Source organism: Enoplosus armatus, chromosome 12 (genome assembly GCF_043641665.1).
Source record: "Enoplosus armatus isolate fEnoArm2 chromosome 12, fEnoArm2.hap1, whole genome shotgun sequence".
NCBI classification, from domain to species: domain Eukaryota; kingdom Metazoa; phylum Chordata; class Actinopteri; order Centrarchiformes; family Enoplosidae; genus Enoplosus; species Enoplosus armatus.
In genome coordinates, this window is record NC_092191.1 from 2890412 (window position 1) to 2908333 (window position 17922).

The following is a 17922-nucleotide window of genomic DNA, read 5'->3' on the forward strand; positions in this document are numbered from 1 at the left end:
TACAGTGCAGCCAAAGCTAATTGCTGATTTACGGAAGAATGATAGTAATTATAATTAAAGCTATAAACATGTTAATAAGCATATCTATAACAGTCATGAACACAGAGGAGATGCGACAGAGATAAAATGGGAAGCACATGTGCAGAGATTTATGAGCCAGCGCAGACGTGTAAATCCCAGTAAGCTTTTTCTCACACTGCTCAGTGGTATGTTAGAGCTGGCTGGGCATTGGCATGTTCATCAGCAGCAACACACTCCAACACACACTTCAGTGCCCACTTCTGACAGAGTTAGAATTCACATCTTTGCCAGGGCTGGGATTTTCCGAGACAATACACAAGAACGAACACATTCACAGATCTGAGCCAAAGAGAAGGGAGCTCCTGCCGATCGGGTTGGTACGTCACAACACCTATTAGCATTCTGTTTTATAGTATATAGGAATTTCTTTCAGTAATATATTCACGTATTAACCTCTGCCCCAGGTTTTGTGTGTGAGAATGCACACATACCTCTTTTTCGACTTTGCTCCTTTTCATCGCTGTTCAGCTACAGACATTCACGCCTGACAGCCTCTCAGTGCGCCCATGATTTTCTACCTCTAACTGCTAAGCTACTCTACTAGAGCAGCTGGGGGTTAATCACCTGTTTTCAAGGGGATCCAGGCAGTCGTTGAGAGGAGATTTTCCCAGACAAACTAGAAATACGATCAGACAACCTTCAAATCACAGTCCACTTCTCTTTTGAGTAAACCCCTTCAAGAATTGTCTTTCTCCTTTTCTTTCTCTATTTCTTGCTCTCTCTGTGAAGAGCTGAGATGATCACGAGGTTACTTGGCTGGCAGCCTGTTGCTCTTACCACAAATTACATTCTTAGTGGGTGATCAGGGTTTATTTGTTTGCAATCGCGTCAGCTTAGGCAGGGACTTGGACACTATTGTCAGGATAGCAGAGTGCGTTGGGATACCACAGTCCAAACTAGCCCAAAAGAAACTGGCCAAGGGTAATTCTGTGTTTGAGAAATATCTCATTTAAATGCCTTAATACACTCTGCCAGCACTAGTGACTGACTATAAGCAAAGCTTCCAGTTGTTATGGCTAAGACGGCCATTTTTAGAGGCAAACAGCAGAGTTAAATATGAATGAGTGCCCGGAGAGGACATTTGCCTCTTCAGTAAAGTAAGTAAAAATGTACTTAAACATTTGCTGGCAAATCTCTCTAAAGAGATTGTGTGTAAGCAAAGTGGACATGCACATGAACACCATGCTTTCCAATTACTGTAATACAACTGATTTATCTAAGAGCCACAAATCAACCATTTCCTCCAAAGATGTGTCTCTAAACAGAGCTCCACTCTGAACTTGTAGCCCTTTTCTACTGCGGGACCTTTTCCATTAACCTTTTTGGGAGCTAAACTTGCATTTCAACGAGAGGAACTTTTGTCAACTTTTCATTCTCGCTTCCCACGCCTGTCTTATTGCATGCAAAAGAAAATGTCTCAATTAAAGGCAGGAATGTGCCAAATGGTGGTCATACATTGATACAGACTTGGCTTGGAGATTATTCCTTCAACTACTTGCCAGAGGTCTAACCTGATGCGCCAGATGGTTTGTTACACAAAGTTGTCCTTGGAAACTGAAAAAGTCAGAAACTTCATGAGGAGCTTTGGAAGCTAACAAGCCGTCAGTGTAGCTATCTATGTAGTTAGCATGTCAGTAGATGATTACTGACCGCAGGTTCTATCAGATACTACATTAAAAACTCATCCCTGAATGTTTTGAATCTTATTTTTTCAGAGGCGGTTCCTTGTCTCAAAGCCCAGATCAGAGAACCCGGGCAGCCCATTGGTCAGCTCCTCGCAGGACCCCGCCCATACCCAAGGGGAGGCTAAATCCGATTGGAGGATCCAAGTATTCAGGCCCAGCCTACCAGCACCTTCAGGAAGTAGACTCATCTGAGAAGGAGGCTGAAGTACAAAGAGGGTGAGGAGGATTCAAATTGATTGCGAGACATACTTTGAACTTCAAATGTTACACAGCTTATTCATAAAAAGGTTGTGTTTTTACAAAACATTCCCCGTTTAGGAAAGTATCACTGCGAGACATGTTTGTCATTTCATTTTGTTGTAAGAAACCAAATCTGCCCTCATGATTCATCTAGAAATAAAATGTGTATATGTTGACATATATATATATATCAAACATACTGTTTATAGGCTCTTACTGTGCAGAAGGACAAAGGCTGTTTTAGTGTAATTACAGCTTAAAGATCTTAAAGTATTGTATGGTTTTATTCTCACCATCTTCTCTCTTTCTTTGCGTCTCCGCTTCACTTCTTTGCTGTATCCTCCATGTGCTGAGTCATTTCAATGAAAGCCACAAACTGAGAAATACAGGCCTGCCATGGACAAAGCTTTGGATTTCATTTCAAGAGTGGATATTTCAAAGCCAATTCAGTGAATTTCTGTTTTTTTCTTTTTTTTTTTTTAAGACTGCATTTCTTTTTTTTTTAATCTCCTTTACTCCCCCCATCCCTTTGTTTTCCAATCTGCTGAGCAAAGATAAAAACAAGGTCACGTAATGTTGTGGTCTGCAGTATGTGGCATGAGTTCAAAGGAAATGCTTTGCCTGGTGCTTGTGCTTTTAAGGACAAGATACAGGCTGCACATCCAGATGCTTCACTCCCTCTTTCCCTCTCTGACATCTTGTCATGCCTGCACTAAATTCTCATTCTCAGCTTTTTAATGCGATGGCTTAGCAGGAAGACGAACAATTAAATCCTAGTATTCAAATGTAACACAGTAGGGTTACACTTCACATAAACTTCATAGCAGCCAGGGGAATTGCAAATGATCTGTGTGAATGATTAGCAAGAAATGTATTTAGTGTGAAAGGCGCTGTGCTTTGACCCATTTTTGGTGGGTCATGAGTCAGTGCTTTACCCACCTGGACTGGCAAGCCTCACTTCAGGCGTTCAGGTCCCAGCGGTCCCAGCTCAGGATAAAGCTCCACATGACCTACATGCATACTAATAAAAAGAGGAAGAAGAAGAGGCTGAACAAAAACACACTCGCACATGCAGTAAGCACACATGTGCACACAAACAGCATGCATACAGTAAATCCAGTGGTGTGCACCCAGGGGGGGGTTGACCGCCACTGCCCTTTTTGCTCCCAGCGCTTAAGTTTCCTTTTGTTTTAATCTTTATTTAAGCAGGATATTTCATGCTTCATTTTTGGACGTCACAACAGGGGGACACTGAAGTGCCCCTCTGCTCAGCCCAAGTGTCCTCTGGTCACCCAGAGTCCATCTCTAAGTGGCCGACAGGTCAGCATAAGTGGCTTCTGGTTGGCCCAAATGTCTTTGAGTTTGCCCCATGTGCCCCTGTGATCAGCTCAAATGTCCGTTGGTGAGCCCGAGTGCACACTGGTCAGCTCAGGTGTCCTCTGGTTGTCCCGAGTCTCCTCTGGTCTTCCCAGATGTCCTTGGTTAAACCCAACAGTCCAATTGCCCTTTGGTAGCTTAAGTGTCCTCTGGTCTGCCTGAATGTCCACTGGTCAAGAAAAGTCTCTTCAGGTTGGACCAAGTGTCCTCTGGTTGGCCCAAGCATCTTCTGGGTGGTCCGTGTCTCTTCTGGTCAAACAGCGTGTCCTCTGATCAACTTGCTTGACTCAAGTTCCCTCTGGTCAGCAGAAGTGACATATGGTTGGCCCAAATGATCCCCTGCTCAGTTGTGTCATATGGTCACCCCAAGCAGCTCAGCCAAAATGTCACTCAAGAGTCCTCTGGTTGACTCAAATGTTTTCTGGTCGCTACAAGTGTCCTTTACTGCCCAAATGCTGCTTTTTTTTATTACTGCCCCTACCCCTAGAGCATCTGTGCACGGCACTGCTCAGAATGAAAACTCCCCTTCCATAAAAGTACAGCTGCTGCATGAAGATCATACATAGTTTGGGACGTACAGTTGAACAGGTTGTGCTGAAGGGCAAGAGGTCATCCTCACTCGCTTACTCACACACATTCAGACCAGAGACTGAGTCACTCTCTCACCTACTCACTCATTCACTCTCTGATGTACGATTTCACATAGCAGCAGATGGACAGATTCCCTTTCCCATAGTATGGTAGTCTGGGTTGCCATGGAGACATTTGGCCATGGCTGCATGGAGACTGAGAGAGAGATGCAGAGACAGAAATAGAGAGACAACCAGTTTGAATCCATTCTGACACAGACGGAAAGCGTTCAAAAATATAGTAAAAGAAGAAAAGAAACGGCAGCAGGGGAGTAAAAGGATGTGATAGAGGAGTGTGCAGATAGCATATGACAGTTAGAAAATGCTTTAAAGAAAGGTTGCCCGCTCTATTCCATGCCTGTTAGAGAAGCCTAGTGTTATCTCAACAAAATGGCTGACAGGGAGACAGAATGTCCTGTGTTGTTACTACTATTTTAAGATAAAGCTGTCTCCAAAATGGCTGACGGAGAGACTGCATGCATTTTCCACTGTTTGCAGTATTTTATTAGAAACACGTCGGGCTTCTCCCTCCCTCTCTAAGTTTGTCTTAGAGAGGGAGCCTTCGGTTACCTTCAATTAGACAAACAGCGTCTGTGTGTGTCTGTGTGTAGGCGTCGATGCCTGCATGTATGTATAAATACTCATGTGTTGCTTCTCGGCAAACATTTCCCAAGGTCACTGCATCGCATTACATAGAGATTTTACTTTGACTTTAGCTGCAAAGAGATATATCTTCTATATTGAGAAATTATCTGTAGGGGAATGGATTAATGAAAATGACTGTTAACATTTGTACATGTAATGAACTCCCGTAAAAGATAAAAGCCCAGTCACTTATCTCACCTCACTTGCACACAATCTCTCTGTAATACCCCTCTAGCTGCTCCCTCGTCGCTCCAGGGTCTATATTTGAACTCTGCTTCATAGATTTTTGCAATCTGATTGTGTTTCAACACATCAAAAGAGAGATTTGTCTGTGAATGTTATCTTGGGAATTAGCACCCTCGCATCATCCTCTCTTATCGCTCGCGGGATCCTCTCTGTGGGCCCGCTAAATCTCCACTGTGGTTTTTGGTGAGGTTTTCATGTCTCGGGAAAATACTGCGGCAATAAAAGGACGATGTGATTTCCTTTGAGTCTGAAAAGGCACCACTTCCTCCCACCACTATTTTTGCATGCCCTGATGGAGAGCGTAAGTGTTTGTGATGAGGTATTACAAGGGAGGGGGAGTCAAAGTTGGATTTTGACGTAGTAGAAAAAGCTAGCCTTTGCAGAGGATTATGAATTATTACACAAATGATGCTCAGATCTAGAATGCAGCTGGATTTAGACACTGATAACACTGAAGGGCATGGTCAGTCTTAGAAAGAGGGTAAAGAGATTATGTCTGGGATCAGTGAAGTTGGGTCAAGACCCAGATACAGAGCAGAGACTGCTGCTATATATATATTTCTTTGCTAAAGTCAACACAAAACTATTGAGACTAGAGTCACAATGGACAGAGAAGCTTGTCGTTGGCATCCCCAAGACTTAGCAACAAGGATCTGGAACAAGAAGGTGTAGTACTGAGCTTAACAGGTGAGGCAAAGGATGAGCCTGATCATCAAGGCAAACCATTGGGCCATCAGTACCCACCACTGGTGCACAGGACGGCTCCAGAATCAGCACACTGGACAGCGGTTGTGACACAAGCAGAGACCAGAATAGTGGTTAAAGAGGTATTCAGTGCATTTAGATGAACTTCAGTAACCAGGTTACTGTCCGCTTTCTGCATCAACCAGATTTTTTTAAACGACATGTAAACAAGAAACCTGGTGTTTAAAACAGGGATGACGGGAGAGGAGCAACCCAGGCAAGGAGTCCAGAGCTCAACCACTGTCCCTAATCTTAACCTAGTGCTTATCTAATCTATACATTAACCACAGTTTATTTGCCTTAACCTTAACCATCCCACAGATAGCCAGGCTTAGATATAGTAGAAAGCCATCATTTCAAAAACGTTGGCATTGGACATTAAAAAAAAAAAAAGGTATACTTAGATGAATAAGGTTTCTATTGAGGTTTATAAAATATTGCATGTGTATTACAAAAACTTCAGACAGGGGCAGCATCACTGTGGGAGCCGTGCAGCGGGGTGCAGGAGAACGGGATTACTCACAGTGGTGCATCTTTGCATCCAGAATAATTACAAATTAATTGGTAGCTCCTGTAGGTAAATATGTCCTGATTTTATTCCCACTATAAGGAAAAACTGTGGATTTCACTGGTGGTCAGGGTTAGGCAAGTAATCTGATTACTGTCCAGCTGCATGCAAACACATGTAAACTCTGATTCCTCTCTGTAACCTGGCTTCTTGTGTCATGTCAATATAGTAATTAATGGTGAACAAGCAACAGATGTGAACACGTATGGTTTAATTTATTAGGTTGAGCACAAGGCCGGTTAACAAACAGGCTGAGACTAACGGGGACAGACAGACTAAATAGGCCCGGTTCATAAAAGGGGACAGGTTGATCTGAGAAGGAACCGAACCAACACATGACCACACTGAAGATATCTGATAGAAAGGTATGACTGAGGGCAGGGATTAAAAACTTCAAAGTGTGATGTGCCTATCATAACTTGAATCAGTGCAGTTATACAAGAGTCTGACTCAAACTGGATTTTCAAACAAAGCAAATAGTCTTGACCTAAAACTGGAACTAGTGAAAAGGAAAAAGAAATCAATAGAAATTACTGCATGTGATGCCTGATTACCTCAGTTGTCCTTGACCGAAGCTGAACACCTTAAACCTTAAAACAACACTTCTCATTTTCAACGTACTTAAAGTAATTAAATCAATAATATAAAAAGGTGAACTCTCTGTTGCCTCTTCACTTGTAGAAGAGGGAGGGAGTTTTTTTGTGTTGACTCAAGATAGAAAGAGATAAAAGAAGGAAGTCAGACCCATCTTCTTCCCTCTCAGCGTCCTTGGTTAGCCTGTGAGATGGCGAAGGGCGGAGAGCTGTCCCTCTGTGTATTCTGCCAGGGTTTCAGCGTGGGAGTTTGAAAAGGCAATCGAGTTGAAATCACACTCAAAGACACAATGACTTCTTCTCTGGGTGAAGCGAGTCAGTTTTTCTCCAGTCGAATAACCTTCGCTCCCTTTCTCTTCTTTTTGTCTGCGTCTTGTGTTTCCCATCTTCTCTAGTTGCCAAATGCAGGGAGCGAACCAATGTGACAACCCCAGACGAGACGCCTTCCTACATATGCGAACTCCTGTTTCCTTGGAGACAACGTCACCATCGCCTTGGAGCGGCCACTTGGAGGAGGGTTCGGGCCTGTGTGCTCCGTCCGAGCACAACGATCTGAATCCCACCACCCGCAGCCTGCGCAGGCCTGGACGCCGTCCCAACCACTCCCCGCCTCCTCCGTTTCGCTCCTGCTCTATCCCAATCATACCTTCCGTCCAGTGTCACCATGACAACGAGGCGTCTTGTATGCAAACCAGCGTCACTCCAGCAACCACAGCGATGTCACTCACCTGCGGAGCCGTGCCCTGCAAGGAAGAGAGGAGAGAGAAGGTAGCACACGGCACGTTGTCTTCTTCTTCCTGCTCGTCCGCCATTGGCCAGCAGCAGGATGAGGTGGCGCTGCTGCTGGAGGAGGCGCAGGAGCAGCTCAGGGCGTTGGCGTTGGCCCAGAGGAAGCAGGAAGACGGTGGGATCAGCAGCAGCGGCTCGACAGCTGCGCTGATGGAGGCCAGAGAAACTGTTTGCTTCCTGAACCTTAACGGAGGAAGTGCTGGGGCGCTGAGCTGTAACGGACCCACGCAGACCCAGTTACTTAGCCCCAGCCTATCACACAGAGACCTGGGCCAAACCAGCCAATGAAAGGACACGATTTAGGACATTCACTTTCGGTTTGACAGTGTTCGACAGACTCTGGTGTTCTGCATCTGTGGGACACAAATGGAGATGCTGAAATAAAAAAAAAAAATGTAATATCATGGAAATTCTGAAAATGTGCTGATGATATGCATACTGTGTGGATACAAACATACAAACACTTCTTGAGTGGCCGCCTTTACACCGACTGACAGTACAGAAAAAGAGAAAAAAAATATTTACATGCATTTATTTACAAAACAAGAGAAACACTTCTACTTAGGCAAAAAGAAACCAAATAGTCTGTCAAATCCATGGTGTTTTTAATTGTAAAAAGAATATATAAATATATATATAAATATATATGGATATAAATATATGGAATTCAAAAAGTGACCAAGTACAAAGTTGAAGAACACAGGAATGATGTAACTATTTTTCTTTTTTTTTTTCTTCTCCCTGTTTTGTATTAACTCACATTTTGGTTCTTGCTCAAATCTAACAAAAGAACTTAATCAACGTCCCGACGCACGTCCGCGAGCCGTGAGTCTGATTCTGTGAGCCTGCACAGAATCCAAAGCGGCTAACGAGGAAGGAGCCTCCACGCCGCCTTTTGAAAACCTGTCTACCCAGCCAAGAATTGCAGTACAGCCCTCGGTGGTAACCAACAACTCTTGGAGGATTTACGGCACAAAACAAAAACTCCCCAGCTTGTGTGCTGAAGCGCATCGAGGGAAGAGGGGAAGACGAAGAAGAAACAGGAAAAGACTTCCTCTATAGTTGGTCAGATTCGGGAGGGCAGATTGTTAAAGACAGCCCAGACGCTGACTCCCCTTTGGCCAGTGTTTCAAACCAATTCTAGATTATTTTTGTTTTTTGTTACAAATTATATTTTCACACACATATGCACACACACACTCACCTGTGCATTATTTTTCCGTTTGTTGGATGGTCGGATGAACGGACAGAAGGACAAAGGAGGGACGGAGGGCTGAGGGGGCACCACAGGAGCAAAATCTGACATTTTTTTTAGTTTGTTTTGTTTTCCATTTTTTTTGGTTATTAATGAACAATGCTGCTTTCAGGGGCTGATGGGAGGGAGAACCACAGGGTTGGGGTACTGAAACAAGAAATAAATGTCTCTATGTTGTATCCTATGAATTGGAAGCTTTTGAATCTCTGTATGAAGTTACACCCAAATGTTTCTGGTGACAAAAAGTAAAAAATGGTTGCAATTCTGGTAAAGATTTTTCAAAATAACAGTTGTTTTGGTTGATTGCTTGGAAGACATTTTGACTCCTTAAAAGCACCCTGTCCAAACATGCATGCTGGATAGCATCAGTCAGATATACTGTACTTCTTACACACAACCTGGTCTGAACTGGCTTGAGTCCAGTATTCACAAAGCTCTTTATCTTAACCATAAAAGTAGCTGGTAGCTAAAATAAGATTTCATTTCAAAATGCCATACTATACATGTCAAAACATAAATCAAACAGCATCTCTTTAATTCCAGCATCATTTTTAAGAGCAGCTGTCTCTTTACAGTTTGATGATAATGTTATTTTGGAATGAAAATGACATGAAAAGCCGGCCTTGCTATGGAGATATTCTACCAATATGATAGGTTTTAGGTGGATCTATTAAAAATAGGCTCCAATGGATGAGAAAAAACGGGCCAGAAATTTGTTTTTCAGGCCGAAAAATGCAACATGTGAATGTGGACGCTTTGGTTTCTTTTTCAAGTCCTCGCAACTAAATTGGAGCTTTTCAAATTGATTTGATTAAAAGATTTTTGATTTGGAAAAACAAGCCAACTTAATTGTAATAGCAAAGTAAAAGCTTGAACTTTCTACAATAAGCAGAATAGCAACACTTTACTGTTTCTGTTCTGTTTTTATCTCCATCAAAATCACGGTTAGAGGCTTGTTGTTTTCAAAGGTTTACTCTTGGACAACACTTCTGGATATTTTATGTTTTTGATATGAAATAAGTCATTGAACACTGAACACTGAAAGCAGCCCTCCTTCAAGCTTTGTGAATGTGACTTTCTGTTAACAAACTGCTTTCAGCCAACATGTTACCACCTTCTGTACTCAATATGGTCCTTTCTGTGGCACTTTACCGTGTGTGAGACCGGCGCTCTTCAGTTCAAAAGGGTCTGATTCAATAATGCAACACTCGAAGTTGGGGCTAAGTTCACAGTACCTGAGAATTCCTCTGCAACATTCGCCACTCAGCTCTGCCGTCTTTTTTTATAATGGCAAGACTAAATCTTATTCAACACACACTAGCACACAAAAAAATCAGCCCAGAGCTTGCTTGGTTTCTTTTCTTTCTTTTTATTTGAAGACTTAGTTTGCCATACTGCCATTAAACCCTCAAAAGGCGCTTGTTGAACCTCAACAGCTTTGGTTATTTGATATTGATGACCATGAAATCCATAATGTCCTCACCAGAACAAACACTGGTGACTTATGGAGGTTGATGTGCACAGACAAAGTGCAAAAAAAAATGTGAATTTATTTGTCTGACCAACTGTAATCAGTGTATGAGCTTTTAACAGATAAAAGTCTGCAAGAATTGTCTGGATTTTTTTTTTCTTATCCTGAAATGAGCCCTGCAACTAGAATATTCATCAACTGCATGTTTTCACAACATTTACAAAAATGTTGTGAAAACAATCTCAGCTCTGGAGCCTCACAGAATATACACATAAGTCATGGCCAGATTCCAAACAGGCATTTCCTTTTTAATTGACAGGCCTGTGAGAGTTATTACTGCACCTTGAGAAAACTGCAATTACTTTTGACATGCAGGTACTTCAGCACAGTGTACATCGGAGTATCAGCGAGGAGAGGAAAGACTAATTTAATGCAGGCGTCTCTCTCTAATGCTTTCCACTCTGAGCATCTTTAAATGGCTTTACATGTGCCAGTAATTGAACATTGCTCACTGCATAACTTCACATCCTGCTGGTTTAACACCATCAGACGCAGCCCAAGAAGAGCGATCAGGGTGTGCATTCGATTAGGAAAAGCTCATTGGCTTCTGTTTTAACTAGTTTAGACAGCGTATCTGCCTTTCTTTATTATAGTTGTTTAAAGTATTATGAGGCGTCTTTGTGTGGGGGGGGGATGTAGCAACAGTATGCAATTATTTTCAGTGTTTATTTTAATTATTAATACACATCAGAATTTAAAATAACCAATACAGACATCCAGGTGCAAAAAGGGATTTAAAAGAGGAAGCACTCTGTAGTTTAACCATTTATTGCTCTTTACTAAAGCATATTCAGCTGCTCAGCTGCCTTTCTCTCTATTTTCTCTGTCTAAGACTTGGCCTTGCTTACCATAAACCACAGAGATCAGTGCAACAGGAAGCATGAGCAAATTTTGGGCGCGAATAAATCTGACTGAAATTCTGTTTAAATTAATCTGCTCATTATTTTCAGTTTTTGTTTTTCCCAGTAAAGGGGATTTATCACTGTTTATTTTATTATTTAGAAAAGTAAAACTCACATTTAAAAAAGAATGAATACAAAAATCTGAGTGAAAATCTGAGTTTAAAAATATGATTATTAGCAAAAAAATATTATGTAATTTCTACTTTCAGCTTTTTCTTTGTATTTTCTTCTATTTACTGTAAACTGTGTAATCACTGTCGTCTTGCAGCAGGAGGAGGATACGACATTAGGACGGTATGTGGGGCCAAAATCTGGGTGAAAATCTGATGAAGATCAGTAAAAAAACGAAAATGATTAGCCGCACGTATCTAGCCAGATCCATTCATGCTCAGGTATGTCTGTGTGTAATTAGCTATGTAGGTGTGTGTGTGTGTGTGTGTGTGTGTGTGTGTGTGCAGGCATGCAGTTCTACACTATTCCAACATCCGACTGCCTGCACTCTCACTTCCTGTCTCTTCCTCGAACCAAATCACAGATTTGTGGCCTGCTTCAGCTGTAGTCAGTCAGACGGCAAAAAGTAAGGCAGAGAGGACCATCAGTCCAGTGTGTGTGTGTGTGTGTGTGTGTGAGAGAGAGAGAGAGACTGATGGCAGGGAATAGAGGTTAGACCATCAGGCCAGAGAGATAAGAGCTACAGCTTGATCCCCCAAAAGCGCTGGACTGCCAGGCCAGGCAACTCCATCAGACCTCATCTGAACTGCACGCCAGTTCAATGTCGTGAGCCCAGATACTATGAACATTTGTGTGTGTTGGTGTGCATGCATTTTCTCCGCCTGCATGCACGCATGCTTGTCTGTCAACATCTCTTTCTTTGACGCCATATGCCCCGCTGTCTTCGCACAAACCCCTGCAGCTTGATCAGATACACATCTAGATAACAAAAACACAAATGAAAAGCAATGACGCTTTGCTTTCAAAGGTGGTTTGAACTGGATCAAGTGTGTGATAGGTAGAGAGAGCCAGAGACAGAGAAAGAGAGAGGGGGATGAAAAGCTGTCAGCATGGCGGTAATTCAGGCTATTTCCATTTGAAAAAGCAGGATTCTGGAGTGTGAAAGAAAAGCTAATCCTTGTCAGGGATACTGGGCCTTTGGATGGGTAATTCATGCACCAAACTGTGTGCGTTTGTGTGCATGTTCACCTGGCATTGTCCTCCAAAGGTAGAGTTCGTTTTCTTTAACAAAACGTTCCACTTACCAATCTCCCCATGCAGAGATCTTTTGCCATTTTCAGTAATGAATAAACGTAAAATCTCTCGCAGTACATCAATAAAACAACATCAAAATACATCAGGAAAAACAGGAAGAAAACATGACCAGATTCCAACACCCACAAACACCAGAGCGCTAAGATTAGCCTGTCATTCAAGACTATTCTCTATTTCCTTTAATTTGCAGGCTAAATTTGCTGGTGTCAAGATCAGCCAGGAGCAAATCCATTTGCATCTGCAGAGCTACTAATCTTCACACGATTTCAGGAACACAGCAGCCCATAATGAGTGGTTGCAGGGCAGATAGAACACACTTGCATAATGTTTAAATGAGAGCATGTGTGTGGCGCTGTAATTATGACATCTCAGTATGATGTGAGGCAACATGTGTCAAGTGGGTCAGTGTATTCATCTTCAACCTGTCTTGTGTGTGCAAGGGCTTTTTTTCCCCCTCAGGCAATCAATCGATTGTCATCATGTCAGTTGCTTATTTGTTTGACCCAAATGCATTTTTTAAAATGTGTCATCTTAAGAAACGTTTCCACTAAGACGTTGCACAAAAAATGTTTTTGAAATTCTTAGGAAAAATTTGCACTACAAAATAAAATGCAGCCCTCCAGCAGTGATGATTCTGTTCGTCCTAGTGAGGAAGGAAAGTTTCTTAAGCTGACATGGAGCTGCTGAACTACTTCAAGATCTACTTTATTATGTCAGAAACCCAGTTTCATATGCTATTAAAAGTGCTGGAAGCTCACATCAAAAGAACCCGACCAATTATGTTGTTCTTGAACAGTAGCTGACAGCGTGATCGACACAAATCAGTCAAAGTTAAACAAGTACAGCCATTTTTTACATTACACCATGCTATATGCTGCCATACTTTATATACATTACTATACAATATATCATTTCAAAAACTCATTATAGATTTTCTGTATAAAGGTAACTCAGATAAATGATAGTTGAGTAAAAAGTACATGAAATGTAGCGGAGTAGAAATATAAAGCAGCTTAAAATGGTAATATTAAGTAATACTAAGTAAAGTACAACCACATCAAAATTAAGTACAATGCTTGAGTAAATGTACTTAGTTACTTTCCACCACTTACATTAACCGTCTTTCTTTCACACACACAAAAACAAGCCCGAACATGTAGCCCCACATGTGCCTATGAAAAATCCAGTTATTTATTAGGGTGTACTGCCTGTATTGTCAGTATTCTGAAAAATGCAGTATGTGCTGCTGCAAGATGGGAAACAAGCTACATCCATCCATCTGTTTTCTGCCACTTAACCAGGTTGGGGTTACCGTGGCAGCAGGCTAATTAGGTAGCATCTTCTGGAGGAAAGCACTTTGGGTCAGTTCCTGTTGTTTCTAAAGGTGCTTTATAAATAAAAGTGACTTGACTTGATGTGTTCCACGCCCAGATGGAATATATATGTAGTTTATTTAATCAGGTACTCTCACAGAGATCAAGATCTCTTTTGCAAGAGAGAGCTGAGAACAGCAGGTCAGCAAACACATCAAACAAACATAACCAGGGAGACATACAAAGAACACGTTACAGCATCACAGACAATCACAGACAACATTAAATACATCGAACGTTTAAAATCAGCCAACAAACTATATAATCCCTTCAGCGTTTTCTTGGTCCAGTCCGGGGTCTTATCCTATCCCACTAAGTGCCTGAAAAACCTCCAGAGGGATGCACCCATGTGGCATCTCCATCAGATGCCCAAACCACCTGCACTGACTGCTTCTGCTACAAGCTCCTTCCAGATGTCCAGGCTGCTAACCCCATCACGGTATGGTAAATGGACTTCACTTGCACTTTTGCCTCTCATTCACCTATTCACACACACACACACGCCAGCAGGGCTGCCATGCAAGGCCAATTACCCAAAATAACTTCACCTTCACGTCCGGCACTTTCTTCATCATGACAGTCCACTACTACTTTTTATTTAATTGGGCAGGTTTGGGGCTTCGTTTTAGGCAATTTGGCGTCAGTCAGCTTTGGTGACCGTGCCAACGCTGCAACAGTCGATCTCCAGCTCTATTTTGTCCTCAGCAAGACCCCAAGATACTTGAACTCCCCGACTTTGTGAAACAATCTACAACACTTTAAAGCGTTGTATCTTTGAAAGGCACTGGAAGTCTAATGGTTAATAATAGTAATAATTAATACAATGCTATAACAATAATTCCTGTCTGCAAAATCAGGCTTTGATTTAAAACATGAAAATGCTTTTTTACAGAAAACAAATGTTTAAGCTGAGATACGGTCCTCCTGTCACTTAGTGGTTGGTTTGAAACTGATGGGAAATTGTTTTGACTTCATAGGAATGAAATAAGAGTTACCCTTGTCTAAGCAAAACTAAAAGTAAAGCAGGATAACTTTCTTGAGGTCAGCACAATCTAAAACAATGTGTTTCTTTATCAGTATTTATTGACTGAATTAAACAGGTCTATTTACATATAAAGTGAGATTCAGATCATCACATTTCCAGCAGAAGGCTTAACACAGTTTACCAAGGTTGTGCTGAACCAGGCTAATTGTGTTTTTTTTGAGCCAAATAAAAAATAGTGTGATTTCTCTGCTTTAAGCTTCATCTATCTTGTTATATCTGTAAAACATCCATTTAGAAAAGTTCAGCTGTGCTGTTTTTATGCTCATATATCCTGTGTGTCCACACCGTACCAAAGAAAATGGAGCTTAGCAAAAGTTTAATCAGGAGAACCACTTTATTATTGCTCCTATATTTCTTTATTCATTATGCCCTTGATGCCACACCCCTTGGCTTCTGTCCATGCATTTATTCTCCCACTTCCCTCTATTAACCTTTACCTTTAAATTCTTACAGGCAACTCCCAACTCAAGTGGCCCTAAAATGCTGCCATCCAATCACCACCTTCCAACATCAACACTTCATCCTCAAACAGAATGGTGATCTTTAAAATGGAGTTACCGTGAGGTTCATGAACACACAGCAGTCAATGCACGGACGCGTCATCGTCCACTAGCAAGAGATGACGAGCCTGCCGCTGTGCCTCGAGTCCTGGTTAAGCTCAGGAGGTCAACAGCTGACTGTGCAGGGTAATCAGCTGATCTAGCTCACCTGGATCATCAGGGTATAAAAGCAGGCCCATCACCCTTCCCACGCTGCATTCACCCATCTGGTTCTTTACATTTTGCACCATTGAACACATCTGTGCTGAGGCAGGTTGACAGTGAGCTCACATCTATAACGCGTTCTGACGCTGTGTGTGTGAAGACTCGAGCTAACCAGATGACAACGTGTCTCGTAAAACAACATGTTAGGACTCGTGAGGAGTCCCATTAACCTAATGTAAAGCACAATGAAACGTACGCTGCCGTCTGCTAACAATCCCACAATGCAATTCAGCACATTTTATCGATGCAAACATTACCATTGTGCAACTCTACGCTTGTCTTTGATGATAACAGCCCAGGACTCCTGAAAAACTGCTCCACTCAGCACTGAACTGCACGTAACCACTACAACAGATCTCCTGCTTTGTGACAGTTTAAAACACAGCTTCTTCTCTTTTTGCCACAATATAAACGTCATAATACACTACAATGTTTTCCAGTATAGAAAATATCAAATAGAAGAGGAAACCTCACTTCGTGTCATGTCATCTTCACTCCATTGTTTCTCTTCGCATATATCAGGACTTTTTTTATCTCGTATCATTACTTACTTACCTGACCTGACTTTACTTAAAATTAGAGAAGTAAAGAAGGAGAAGTAAACAGTAACACACAGGAAAAAAGTTTTGTCGTTTTTTTGTGCACAAAATCAGCCCACAGGGAAAACCACACACTCACTGCAGAGCATGATGGAGTCACTGAAACAACAGAAAGTGACCTAACAGCAAGGTGTGATCTGAACCATTTGAGGCCGGTGTCTGTGGTAACAAATCACTGTTCAGGACATTAAGTTGAATTCCATGGTCTGTGGTGTAAAACGGCGCCATGAGACTAAAAGTATTAGCAGCAGCAGCAGCAAGGAGGAGAGAAATGTCTCAGCTTTAAGGAGGGCAACCCGAATGCAGTGCAGCGCTCCAAAACCTGACTGAAATCTCTCAAAGTTGTGCTTATTATTAATAAAATATTCCCGCTGACAGGAAAGACTTCAGATAAATAAAGGAGCTCGGAGATACTTTAGGTCTGTGATTGCTGGGGGCAAATCCAAATTCTTTTCATTTTTCTTTTTTTAAGGGAGAATCGAGAACAACATGTTCATAATAAGACGAACCAGAAGCCAAGTGACAATTAATGATTGATTACATATTTTGACCATCTGTTCCAGTGATCTGCTTTTGGGGTGTTTAATTGGAATAACATCCAGAGGGCAGGAGAGGATTTTTATGGGAGATATAGTTTGCTTTCAGAGGAGTCGAAGCTTCAGAACAGCAAAGCATGACAGAAATGTCTCAGTTGGAAGGGGAAGTATACTGTATATTCTCCACCTTTTTGGTTTAATAATTCAAAAGTTTCATATTTTTATACACAAGCAGAATGAATAAATGGGGGCTGACAGAATGGAGATTTCTACTAAGTAGAGCTGCAGTAATTCTTAGACTGGTCAATCTACCCCAAACATTGAAACGTTTGACTGAAGCCAATTAAAGTCTGCAGTGATGGTTTACCACAAGTCCGGCATCACTCAAAAGTTCCACTTTCCACTGAAGTAAATATAGAAGAAACTCCGCTCCTGGAGCATCATGTTGCCACATCTTTTCAGTGAAGGCCATTGATCATGTGGTCACACACACGAGGCAGAGTATGTTTTCCTTCTCACATTACTTTGCTGTGATCAAAAAGTGATTACTCTGCAGTCTGTACTTGACAGGCATTGTTTGCTTTTCATTATAATGTAATCACTTTGTGATGATGGCAAACTTTACTCATTATGATGACATAATTAGATTGTCATCTTAAAGAAATTAAAAGCTAATATCGACCTAAACAAGATGAAACTTGTCTCCTCTGGCCTCACTGAAGGATGCTTGCAAACACTCAGTAATCAGAGATGTTTTGCAAAGGTTCATACATGTGCTGAGTTGTATTCACTCCTTTAACTAACATATTATAGGCTAAATTAAGTTAGCAAAGACTAAGACTGTTGTTTTCACGTCCTAATTTGTTTGCTTTCAATTCACAATGTGCAGCTATAGTCTATTGTTTTATGTTACTTACAGGTGATGAATAAGCCTTTCTTAGGCAATTGTCCTCTGCACACTATATTCTTTGTTATTCTGAAGTTGTGGGTGTTTTTGTGTGTTCTGTGGTTTTGAACTTTTGCTAATTAAACCTAAACCTCAAACACCTTGAAA

General features: G+C 41.7%; 1 protein-coding gene across 1 annotated transcript in view; it reads left to right on the forward strand.

The window, feature by feature from the left end:
• Nucleotides 1-7885, forward strand: part of LOC139294518 (pro-neuregulin-3, membrane-bound isoform) — a 293581-nt gene extending 285696 nt beyond the window's left edge. Inside the window, exons 9-10 of the mRNA XM_070916428.1 lie at nt 1797-1982; nt 7204-7885. Of these exons, the coding sequence (XP_070772529.1) occupies nt 1797-1982; nt 7204-7885 (868 nt within the window). The remainder of the gene's footprint in view (nt 1-1796; nt 1983-7203) is intronic.
• Nucleotides 7886-17922: the final 10037 nt, after the last annotated feature.